Source organism: Vicia villosa, linkage group LG3 (assembly GCF_029867415.1).
Source record: "Vicia villosa cultivar HV-30 ecotype Madison, WI linkage group LG3, Vvil1.0, whole genome shotgun sequence".
Classification (NCBI taxonomy): Eukaryota; Viridiplantae; Streptophyta; class Magnoliopsida; order Fabales; family Fabaceae; genus Vicia; species Vicia villosa.
This window is the reverse complement of record NC_081182.1, coordinates 47,177,585-47,189,954: the sequence shown is the minus strand read 5'-3', so window position 1 is coordinate 47,189,954 and position 12,370 is coordinate 47,177,585. Positions and strand designations below refer to the sequence as shown.

Below are 12,370 nucleotides of genomic sequence, written 5' to 3'. Positions count from 1 at the left end.
GTGCATTTATTTTTATCGTCCAAGATTTAAAGTCACACTTATTCAATCCCCCCTTTCTAAGTGTTTTTCTATCCTTCAAGGGGAAGTATTACTAACCATGTGCTGAAGATACGGCCCTTTCAGAGTCCCCATAAACAGATCAATCAACTCTCGGTCCAATAAAGGAGGTTGGACTCGAGCAGCAAGTTCACGCCACCTCTGGGCGTATTCCTTAAAAGACTCTTCAGATTTCTGTGACATATTTTGCAGCTGTGCACGGCTAGGAGCCATAGCAGTATTGTAGTGGTATTGTTTCAAGAAGGCATCAACAAGCTCTCCCCAAGTACTGACATTAGACCTCTCGAGTTTCATATACCACTCCAACGGGGCTCCAGTGAGACTATCCTGGAAGAAGTGCATAAGCAGAGGTTCGTTCTCAGCGTGAGCGGCCATCTTACGGCAGTAGGAACGAATGTGAGTCTCTGGGCAGGTAACTCCCTTGTACTTATCAAAATCTGGCACCTTGAACTTCGGGGGAATAACAATCCCAGGTACCAAGCACATAGCGGCGGTGTCGAAGCTTGAAGTTTTAGCAACCTCGACAGCCTTAAGACGTTCTTCAAGGGCTTGGTACATCTTAGCAGTCTCGGTCAACTCAGCAGTGAGATCATGTTCAAGATCAATAACCTCATGGTGGTCGTCCACCACTTTAAGTGTCTCATTAATAGGAGTCTCTTTAGTTTTCACCCCTCCGTCAGCAGAATTGGTAGGAGTATCTTTGACCAAACTAGCGACACTCTTTCTAAGTTCATCCTGTCCTTGAACAACGGCATGGAGAGTCTCCATAAGTTGGGCCATTCTTTCCCCCATAACATCCATATCCCTACGGAGGGCAGCTTGATTCTGTTCAAATTGTTCCATGATTCTCTCGTTACTCCTGGTGCGGTAAGGATGTAAGAAAGTCAGCTTCGTCGTCGGGAAAGAAATCTGTTGCTGAAAAGGACCCCAATTAGTTTCTTGTATAACAACCTGAAAAATGCAATGTGACAATGTGAATGTATGAGTGCATGTGTGCATATGATGTGTCGTGTCATTTTCAGGGTATCCAAAGTAAGATTGATAGTCAAGAACAAATAACAACGTGACGAGAGAGATATCAAGTGAAAACGGAAAGCAATTCATTTCATTCATAATAGCCCCCTAAGGCGAGTAGGTTCAAACATACATAACAATGTTTCAATATAAAGAGCAATAGAGACCCCATCCAACAAATCTGGTGGTGATCTACAAACAAATTCAATTATCAATTCATCTCAATGTAGAACAAAGGCCCTCCTTGTCTGAAATGGGCGTCACTCCACTTCTTTGTTTCGTCAAATAGCTTCTTAGTCGTCTCCCGATCTCTTCCTTTGACAAGGCTTTGGATCACTTCATCCTTTCGGAATAGCTGCGTGTCTAGATTCTTGCAGCAATCCCTAAGTTCGTCACACCCTTTGCATTCTGGGATATAGGTCTTCTCAAGCGCATTTGCTTCACTCATCATTTGATCTCTGAGCTTGACATTCTCTTCAGCTAGTCGGGCGGTGCAGAGGTGACTTCCTTTCAGTTGGGTCTCAACTGCTATTCTCTGAGTGGTCTCTTCTTCCAGCTTCTTCTTCATGGTCCTCAACTCATACTTGGTTTCTTTCTCCAGTCGGAGCTTGTGGGCTTTCAGGTCTTCTTGATACTCTCGTCTGAGCTTCTCTTTTTCTTCCTTTATAGCCTTTTCTATAACCTTTTGAGGATCTTCAGTAGGAGCGACAACAACTTTTCCGTCCTTTTCAGTTCTAACCCTCTTCCTGGCTTGAGAAGACTCTCCTTTGAGAATTTTAAGTTCACGGGCCAGTTCATTCTTTGTTTGTTTAAGGAAATAGCGCTTCAAATCCATATCCCTATCTTTCTCTTTCAGTCTCAAATTGGCGACGCGGACCTGGTCAAAACGTTCCCTTGATACCATAGTTTCCGATATCTTCGGAGGTTGTGCATACAAGAGAGGGACCCTCGGGAATGGTAACAGAAGTGTCTTGACTCTCTCCTTAACCCAATCGGTATAGGGCTCCATAGCAATGGCATTCTTGGCTCCCAGAGTGGATCTCTCACCTATATGAATGTTATTCCAGGCTTTCCTGATTTCCTCAAGCGCTACAGGGTCAGCTCCTTTTTCAAAGTACACGGATTGGTAAATCTCCCTATCCGAAGGCCCACTCTTCATGGTATAGCCCAACTGACGAAGAGCTAGAACTGGGTTGTAGTTAATACATCCTCTTGTCCCAATGAGCGGGACGTTACCAAAGTTTCCGCACCTAATAATGACTTCAGATATGCCTGTTCGGAATTGATACCATACGATATCGTTTGCAGTAAGTCCCATGATTCTCTGAGACCACTTCTGAGTAGAGGTAACAAACGGACCACTGGCAGGCAAGTGAGATTTGAACCATTTATATAACAGCGGCAAGCAACCTCGAATAGCCCCTCTTTTACCATGCCGAGAGTGAATGGAATAATATGTGTCAGCCAATAGGGTGGGTACTGGATTCTTGTCCATAAAAAGACATATAGCAGCCAAATCAACGAACTTGTGAATATTGGGAAACATCACAATTCCATAGATCAGAGCGGCCAAAATAGCATTGAAAGCCTCCCATATTCCTTTGTCGGCAAATTCTTGAGCTTTTTCAACCAGGAAACTCATGTAGAAGCCATGAGTATCCCCATTCTTCTTCCAGTTATCATGAACATCCCCCAAGCTCAAATAAAGAGCGTTGGCAATGTAATCCAACCTAGGTTTCTCTGGGACACAAACAAAAGGCACTCTGTGTTGAATCTTGATGTTGAGGAGGTAAGAGTACTCTTCGAGAGTGGGAGCTAGCTGATAATCCGAAAATGTGAAACAACGGACATCTGGGTCGTAGAACTGAAGAAGAGTAGATAAGGCCCATTCGTCGACACGCGAGTACAGAAGAGATAATATGTTGCCATAATTGTCACTGAACACTGTTTCATTATGACCAGTGACCAATTCACCCAATTGTCCCAATTGAACCATACCCTCGCGATGGAAAGTATAAGTGTGTGTGCGCCTTGTAGCTCCTTGATTGACGGTCACGTTGTTATCCATTCTTGACAGAGATTGATTTTTTCTGGATACCCTGAAAAATGACATGCAAATGAGAATTAACTTTTTCTTTTCTTTCTTTTCCCTTTTTTTTTTTTTTCCTTTTTTTTTTTTTTTGAAATGTAAACATGCTATGATGAAAATGATGCAGATTGGGTCCCCACGACATAGAGGGACCAAGGCAATAATTCTGAGCAAGAAGATGTCATAGGATCAAAGGTCCGGCATAGATCAGAGAACCAGAAGAACCATAATCATCAACGGAACCAAATAGTCAACAACCAGAACCAAATAGTCACCAACGGTACCTGTCATGTATATCCCTCCCCACTCACAGGTGTAGTCTAGGTCAGGGTAGGTCAAAATGGCAACCAGCGTTATCAGTCCTCCTGAGGCACCAATGTTGTTGCATCTACATGCCAACAATGATACCCCATTTGGACCTCGACTGGGCGTGGGTCTCATGATCGCACTAGACAAGACCTGACATCTCATCGGCGTCATGACTATCCACTCTATCCTAGGTATCCTATGTGTCACTCTGGCCTGGGTATTGGGCCTTTTACCTCATAGAACATCCCACCCAACCTGCAAAACAGAACAGAAGACCCCAAGGAACACAGAATATAATCCATATGCATGATGTGCAAACAGAAATAAACATGATATGCAAGCAGAAACATAAACATGCAAACATATATACAAGGTATAGACATAAACAAATAAACACCCAGTAAATAAACAAACAAACGCAGGCTAGGATCGACTCGCTAAGGATGGACCAGCAACAGGTCTAGCAACATCCCCAGCAGAGTCGCCAGCTGTCGCACGCTCGCGAAAAAATGAACAGAGTCGCCACCAATATATTTATCCCATAAGGGAAAGGAATACCGGATAACCTACAAAGGGAGGAACAGGGTCTTGCGACCAGAGAATCTAGGTACGGGAGTCGGTTACGCAAGGGGAAGGTATTAGCACCCCTCGCGCCCATTGTACTCGATGGTATCCACCTATGTTTGTTTCTATCTAAAGGGTGTAAAACTATGTCTATGTCTAAATGCGAAATGAATGCAGAATGTAGGGAAAATAAGAATTGTACTCGCACGGGCCCTACCCCGCTGCCTACGTATCCTTTTCAGGAATCAGAGTTACCGTAGCTCGGCTCACGATTTTCTGTTTGTTTTTGTGTTTTTTAGTTGGGCGGCGTTAACGCTCACGCTCTTGCATAAGGGAACAGCCTAGGATGCAATGGAGCGGAGATAACTTGCCCTTAAGAAAAGAAGAAAAAGAGATTGGTTTGTATCTTTTAAGGGTAATTCCATGATGACGAGAACCCACTACAAGGTCTCGCATCACTTCCTCACTTTTGTTTTAAGTCTGAACATTTATTAGGTTTTTTTAAGCGTTTTTGATTGGTGTTTTTTAAGGGGATTTAATTTGTGACTTAGATCATACCAAAAAGAGTTTTTGTTTGTTTTTGAATATTTAGAGAACGCACATCGAGGCCTACGCCACAATCGTTTCTCTAAATAACGGTTAAGAAATACATCGAGGCTTCACACCTCAATCATTTCTTCTCCGCTAAGTAAAAGAGATACAAAAAGAGTTTTTTATGAATATTTAGAGAATGCACATCGAGGCCTACGCCACAATCGTTTCTCTAAATAACGGTTAAGAAATACACCGAGGCTTCACACCTCAATCATTTCTTCTCCGCTAAGTAGGAAAGAACATACATCGAGGCCTACGCCTCAATCATTTCTTTCCTACCATGAAATAAAGCAACGGTATGATCTTCATCGATTTTTATTAAGTATTTTAAAGTTTGAAAAGAAAAAGGATGAAAGAAGGGAACCATTTCTAAATTCTAGTCTAAGTTGTTCTAATTCCTATTTAAGTACAAGAGGGAACTAAAATAGGCCAAAAATATGGCCCAAGTTAAGTAACAAAGTCACACAAAAAGTCATATAGAAATCAACATATGGATGATACAAAAGCAATTCAAACATTAGTGCAACATTAACCTTGAAGATACTATTATTTTTATGGCATTTTTATGAAGGAGAATTCAAAGGATTAATGTCAAAATTAACCTAAAGTCTACTATTTTTATGAGATTTTTTTAATGTCAATGATCACCTAAAATCTAACAAAATATTAAAGGTTCTATCATGTTTTTATTAACTAAAAGTAAAAAGCTATTATGAAGTGAACCTAAAATCTAACATTGATTTTATGCATTTTTTATGATTTAAAAAAAGGAATTATGAACTAAAAATAGGAGCAAAACAAAGATTAAAAGTGAAAATCTAAGCTACACTGCAGGGGGTGGGTTAGCAGAATTTGTATGAACTAAAATTGGTTACATGCACAAACAGGGCTTAAACAGGGGTGTGTCAATAGCTGGGGCGCTAAGGCCCAGTCTGAACATGTGATGGTATGTTGGTGAAGCAGGGGTGCGATCAGAAAACAGGGTGAGGCCCAACGCGCGTAGGGCCCAACAAGCAGCAACCAAATTCAATTCATTTTTATTTCATTATTATTTTACTTATTGATATCACTCAGCATGTGTTATTCTCTTATTATATGGTTTAATACTTGTAAAACGTGACATGCAATGCACACATACATGTATCAATTGGTCATATGCTGAGTTTAAGTCACTAAATGACAAACGTGAAATCTAGACCAATCAGGAAGAGCCAACAGCGTGTTCAATGATTGCAAATAAGTCAAAAATGAAAAGAATGACCAGTGCTAAAGCGCCACGTCATCCTGACGGCATCAACCCCATGCACCTGATGCAGACGTTGGAGAGTGACTCCGATTGTCTTCTCCGGCAGCCGCGCGGCGGCGCCGCCTAGCCAGAATTCCAGAAATCCGCAAGTGCGGTATCGTCCAACTCGGATTTTCACACTGAGTTTAAATCTGAACCTCATTTTTTATGAATCCTCCTCTAACTTATGAATCGAAGCCAAGTATGGAACCTCGGCTCTAAGAAAACACGTTAACACAAACCGCAAGATCCGCGAAATACCTCACATATCACATAACACTCAAGCATAGGATCTAAGCTTATATACGCGCCATAGATACATATGAACAGAGAATGAACAATTCAAGAACGAGAACCTCGCATTGATGCACCAAGTGGCGCCGAATAAATTCGCATTTAACCAAGCATCATGTGCATATGACCTATTCACGGACTTCTACTATGCTTAAGAGTTCAGAGCACTTACTTGTTTGGAATCTCAGATCTTAGAGACGAAGGAAGATTCTGTGGCTCTGAGCTCTGAGTCGATGAGAGCGCTTGTGTTTGATACGGATCCTCGGTGCGAGTCTTCTACTGCGGACTGAACTCAGTTTCGTCTGAACCTTGCACCAGATCTTGATGGAGGTAGCAGGTAGTGTTCATGCTAGCTCGGATCTTGTGGAGGCGATGATGGTGATAGTGGTGCTGCAGCAACAATAGAAGGATGATTCAGAGGTAGCTGATGACTCAGTCACGAAGGTGGCTGCGGTGGCATTCTGATCGGAGAAGGTCGGCTGTGGTGGTGGTTGGAGGCGGTGATTGACGGTTGTGGTGGTGGTTGAAGTTTGTTACAAATGTAACAAACTTTTGAAGGTGATAGAGAGAGAGAGAGAACCGAGGGAGGGAGAAGAGTGAGGAGAGATTTTGAGAAAATGAAGAAATGAGAGAGTCTGAAAACTGGGAAAAAAAAGTCAGTCTCCGAGTTTGTGAAGAGTAGTGAGTTTATATAGGGGGATGTGTGGAAGTTATGGTGGGGTTGCATGTAGCATAGCTTCTCCCTCTTCTACTTAGTGAACAAGCAATGACAATTGTAGCATGGTCTTCATGGGCCTTTCACGTGGCTTTTTGGTGCATGGCTATTTGTGATATACTTCTACTTTATGCCAAGAGCAAGACTTCCATGATGCTGACTTTGCATGGATATATCTCTATCCATGGCTTACCACTTGATTCAAATTCGAGCTCATACTAAAGAGAAGATTAGATAGACCAAGTTTGGTGTTTGAAGCTCCTTGAGATAAGACTTGGAAATATGAGAAAAAGAGGATGGAACATGATGCTTGGTTACTGCATAGGTCCTGCGTGTGCGTGCCTACTATTGGTCATAGGTTCCTTGTCAAAACGTGTCCTTGTAGGGGCACCAGTTTGGATGGCTCTATCTCATTCCACAAGTATCCGATTTCTACCGTCCATGGCTCGATGGGAATAAGACATGGCAAAGAATTATTTGACACCATACTTAATCACAATGAAGGTTTGTGGAGCTCAAAAAATGACCTCACATTTGGCGCACCACCTGCTTGAGGAAATGCGCATGCGTGCCCTGAGATTCTGGCCCATGCCCTTGGCAGCATATGACTTGGTGGAGAGGTGACTTTGCAGCTATGTAAATGATTCATTCTTTGTCCAAACGGCTTGATTCTTGCTTTGTTGGGTAGAGCACATGGAAAGGATTGAGATGATACCACGTTTGCATTTGTAGAGTTCCTGAATTGCCCTAGAATTGGCTTCGAAATTGGCACGCCACGTACTTGATGAAATGTGTCACGTATGACCAGAATTGTGCCCAGCTTCATGACTTGAGTGAATGTAATTCTGAAAACTTCAACACTCAATATCTCTTGATCCAAGCCTCAAATGAAAAAACTCCCAACTAGAAAGTTGTAAAGGACCATGATTTGAAAACTTTTGATGTTGAGCTCGTCTTAAAATTCTGTCGTTTTCAACATGATAATTGAACCTGAAGTCAGCTGCCCAGCCAATTGGAAATTCACTCAAGAATTCTTTAAGTGTAGAACTTTCCTCTTTTGGCAAGTTCCCATTTCACTTAACTTTCCAAATTTGGCAGTTTTGATTATTTCTTGATTTTTCTCATTTTCTTGACTTTATTTGACCGGCTCTCCACCAAGAGTCAATATTTGAATAATTTTCCCGATTTTGACCCAAAAGTCAACTGTTCTGATTTTTCCGGCTATTGATGAAATTCCTGATTAAATCTCTTCCAGTCAAATCCAGTCAAACAAACACATCCACATAGTCAGTATGAGAAGCTTCCCACACATAGAAACCATTCCTGATTAACTGTTGACCAGGAAGTCAACTGGTTGACTTTGGTCAAAGAAACCCTGCTTTAAGGAACCAGATAATTTGTAAGCTTACGCTCTTCAATCAATGTCCTGATTCGAAGCAGAGAGACACCCCAATCCAGGAGGACTTCCCTGAACATGGAGCCACATGATTATACCTCAGTTTTCTTATTCTCTGATCAAACTTCTTTGCAATGGAGTTTTTTCTTGCTAGCCTTTGAGTAGTACCAATGATATGCATGCCTGGGTATGAATTATGCCCTAAGTGATGTATGTACATGAATGCAAAGCCTAAGCCAGTTAGAAGTTAAGGGGTAGGACAAATTTGGGGTATGACAGCTGCCCCTATTTAATCGTCTTATACCTGAAGGTGAGATTGGCGTTAGCCTTTCGAACATTCGAGGTAGAAGAAGATTAAATACCAAGACCAGAAATTTGTCCTGAAACGATGGTGGGGGTCGTTATTCTGTTTTTGTTTTTGATATCTGCTGGGGAAAGAGAAATTTTGTTTTTTTCTGTTGGAAGAATTTACAGTGGGTAATGGGTTTGAATGGAGATAGCTTATAACGTGGTAGCGGTGCCGACACGGGGTTTTCAAAGAGAATGGTTGTATGAAACAATGATCGAAAGAAAAAGACCTCGTGCGACTTACGACTCAATGTCAGGACTGAAAGAGATAAGATCTCGTGGCGATCTATGACTCGACATCGAAAGAAAATCTCGTGTGATTTTCCACACTTTGGAAAGGAATAAGATCTCGTAGCGATCTTATGACTCAACCTCGAAAGAAAATCTCGTGTGATTTTCTACACTTTGGAAAGGAATAAGATCTCGTAGCGATCTTATGACTCAACATCGAAAGAAAATCTCGTGCGATTTTCCACACTTTGGAAAGGAATAAGATCTCGTAGCGATCTTATGACTCAACATCGAAAGAAAATCTAAAATCTCAATGTCCTGATTCGAAGCAGAGAGACACCCCAATCCAGGAGGACTTCCCTGAACATGGAGCCACATGATTATACCTCAGTTTTCTTATTCTCTGATCAAACTTCTTTGCAATGGAGTTTTTTCTTGCTAGCCTTTGAGTAGTACCAATGATATGCATGCCTGGGTATGAATTATGCCCTAAGTGATGTATGTACATGAATGCAAAGCCTAAGCCAGTTAGAAGTTAAGGGGTAGGACAAATTTGGGGTATGACACACATGTCACACAATCCAGTCCAACATATTGTAACAAACACATTGAGCTTGGCATGCATTTTGTACGTTAGAGAGTAGAATCCAAAAAAACTATCTATTGAGCATGTACCTGCAAGCCTACAAATTGTTAATTATCAACTTAATATAAATCAATTATAAAATTAGTTAGAGGTTGTTAGCATAATTTGTACATTCCCTATTTTATCCTCATTGTATGTAAGTTATATATATATATATATATATATATATATATATACATATACATATACACACACACACACACGTAATGCTTCACCTCTTAGAGTGAGTTATGTTTTTATCCTCATTGTATGTAAGTTATATATATATATATATATATATATATATATATATATATATATACACACACACATACACACACACGTAATGCTTCACCTCTTAGAGTGAGTTATGTAACAATCTATTCAACAATAATTAAGTTGTTCCTTTCTCAATTGAGTTATTTCTGGTGCATCAACATGGTATCTGAGCTCAATGAGCTCTGGTGACAATTTCTTTTTCCTTCTTCATCACTCAGTTCTTGAACCTTCTTCCTTTTTCATTGAATTTTTCTTCTCATGGATCGCCAGAGTTATTCCTTACAACAAACTCCGCAAATCCCTACTACTTGCATCCGAACGAGAGCAATGCACTAACTCTTGTTGCTCCATCATTGGACTATAAAAATTATACATATTGTCATGATCAATGAATATTGCATTGATTTCGAAGAACAAATAAAAATTCATCGATGGTTCATTCTCCAAACCAGCTACTTTCAATCCATTTTTCGTTTAATGGATGTGTTACAACACTATGGTTCTTTCTTGGATTCAAATGTCATTTCATAATTGATTGGAAAGTCTATTATATGGATTGAAGCTGCTTCAAATGTTTGGAAGAATCTTTTAATTAGGTTTTTGCAAAGTGATATCTTTCGCATCTCACACATTCAAGAAGAACTGTATCGTTTTTTCCAAGGTACTCTTGATATCTCTGAATATTTTACTTAATTGATAGTGATACGGGACAAGTTAGAGAATTATTGTCCCTTTCCTTGTTGTAAATGTTCATTCGTTTATTCATGTGGTGTTGCTGAATCTACTAAGACGTATCGTGAAAAAGATTATGTGATTTGGTTCTTGAAAGGGTTAAATGAATGCTTTGCATATTCAAAATATCAAATAATGATGATGAATCCTCTTCCGAATATTGATAAGGTTTTCTCCTTAGTCATTCAACAAGAACATGAATTAAATTCCAATATTCCCATAGAATCCACTGAAGCCACATTCATTGCGCTACATGTCAATACACATAGTTTTTCTAATGGCAAAGGAACTTCATTTAACAAAGGGAAATGATTTCATCATCCAAAAGAAGTTAACAGGGTATGCACTCATTATGGAAGAACAAATCATACCGTGGACACATTTTTCTCGAAGGGAAAAGTTAACAAGATATAAACATACTTTGTTTTTTCCTTCTTGCAAATCTATCTTTATTATCACGAATCTACTTCTTTTGAAGGGAAAAGTTTTTGGTATTCAAACCATATTCAAACCCCCTTTCTAGTGTTTTTCACACCTTCAAAATGGACTTAGAGGTACATGCATGATCACTAGGTAAATCAGTTCATAAGGAAACAATGTTGGATAAGTAAAGAGGTGTTCATGGAAAATGACATCCTTGGAAATATAGACTTTACCCGACTTACTCAAACACTTGTAAACCTTATGCTGAGATGAAATCCCTAAGTACACACACTATTGATTCCTAAATTCCAACTTATGTTTGTTGTAGGGACGAGTGAAAGGAAAACACAAGCAACCAAAGACTTTGAGTGTGTCATAACGAGGATACTTGTGATACAAGACAAAGAATGTGGACTAAAAACGAGCTAGATCTGCAGTAGGTAACCTATTAACCACATAAATTGTAGATGCAAAGGCATGTTCTCAAAATAAAAGTGGAAGAGAAGCATGAGATAACAAGGTAAGGCCCGTTTCCACAATATGCTTGTGTTTGTGTTTGACTGTACCATTTTGATGATACATGTGTAAACATGTGAGCCTATGAGAGACTCCTAACTTAGTTAAATGCATGGTGAATGGTCGAAATTCTCCCCCATAATATGATTTTAAAGCTTTAATGGTAGTTTTAAATTAAGTTTGAATGAACTTGTGAAATAATGTGAAGGCATGAAGTGTTTCAGGCTTGTGTTTTAGGAAATATATCTAAGTGTACTTGGAAAAAGCATCAACAAACGCAACATAGTAAAGAAAGCCTAGGGTAGAAGGAAATGGTGTTGGGCCCCAAAGTTCCGTGTGTATTAATTAAAAAGGAGAGTGATACATGGATATAGATGAAGATGCATGCAATCTATGAGATTTGCCAATACAACAAGATTTACACAATAAAGTGTTTGAATTACGAGAAAACAAAATATTACAATGCTTTAGAGCTTGTCTAATAACTGAATAGTTTACATGACCTAGACTAAAATGCCAACGAAGGATAGAACTAGCTTTACCTACACCAGATATCATAGAGCATGAAAAAAACTTAGCATTGGTGCAAATAGAAAAATCTTTGGAACAAGACATAGTGGACATCCTTGAAGGCTCCATAACCAAGCGTGGAAAGCAATACAATCCATTGAGTCACGTAAACTTAAAAGAAAAGTGAGCTTAGAAAGTTAAGATTTCATGAAACACTTGTCAGCCAAGAACTTAATCACAACATTGTTATCACACGAAAACTAAGATACTAGCAATAGATTCCTTGTAATACAAGGTACAAGAAGAATATCATTTAGAACAAGTATGGTTGAGGGACATAAAGAGGGAGAAATATGAGTTGAACCTACACATATGAATGAGAGGGATTA

At 39.8% G+C, this 12,370-nt stretch overlaps 1 protein-coding gene across 1 annotated transcript; it reads right to left on the bottom strand.

Annotated features, from left to right (window-relative positions):
* Nucleotides 1-1,166: 1,166 nt before the first annotated feature.
* LOC131657995 (uncharacterized) lies at nt 1,167-3,139 on the bottom strand. The gene is made up of 2 exons (XM_058927336.1): nt 1,656-3,139; nt 1,167-1,263 (listed from the first exon to the last, which is right to left on the bottom strand). The coding sequence occupies exons 1-2, from the start codon at nt 3,137-3,139 to the stop codon at nt 1,167-1,169; spliced, it is 1,581 nt and encodes a 526-aa protein (XP_058783319.1).
* Between the last annotated feature and the right edge of the window lie 9,231 nt (nt 3,140-12,370).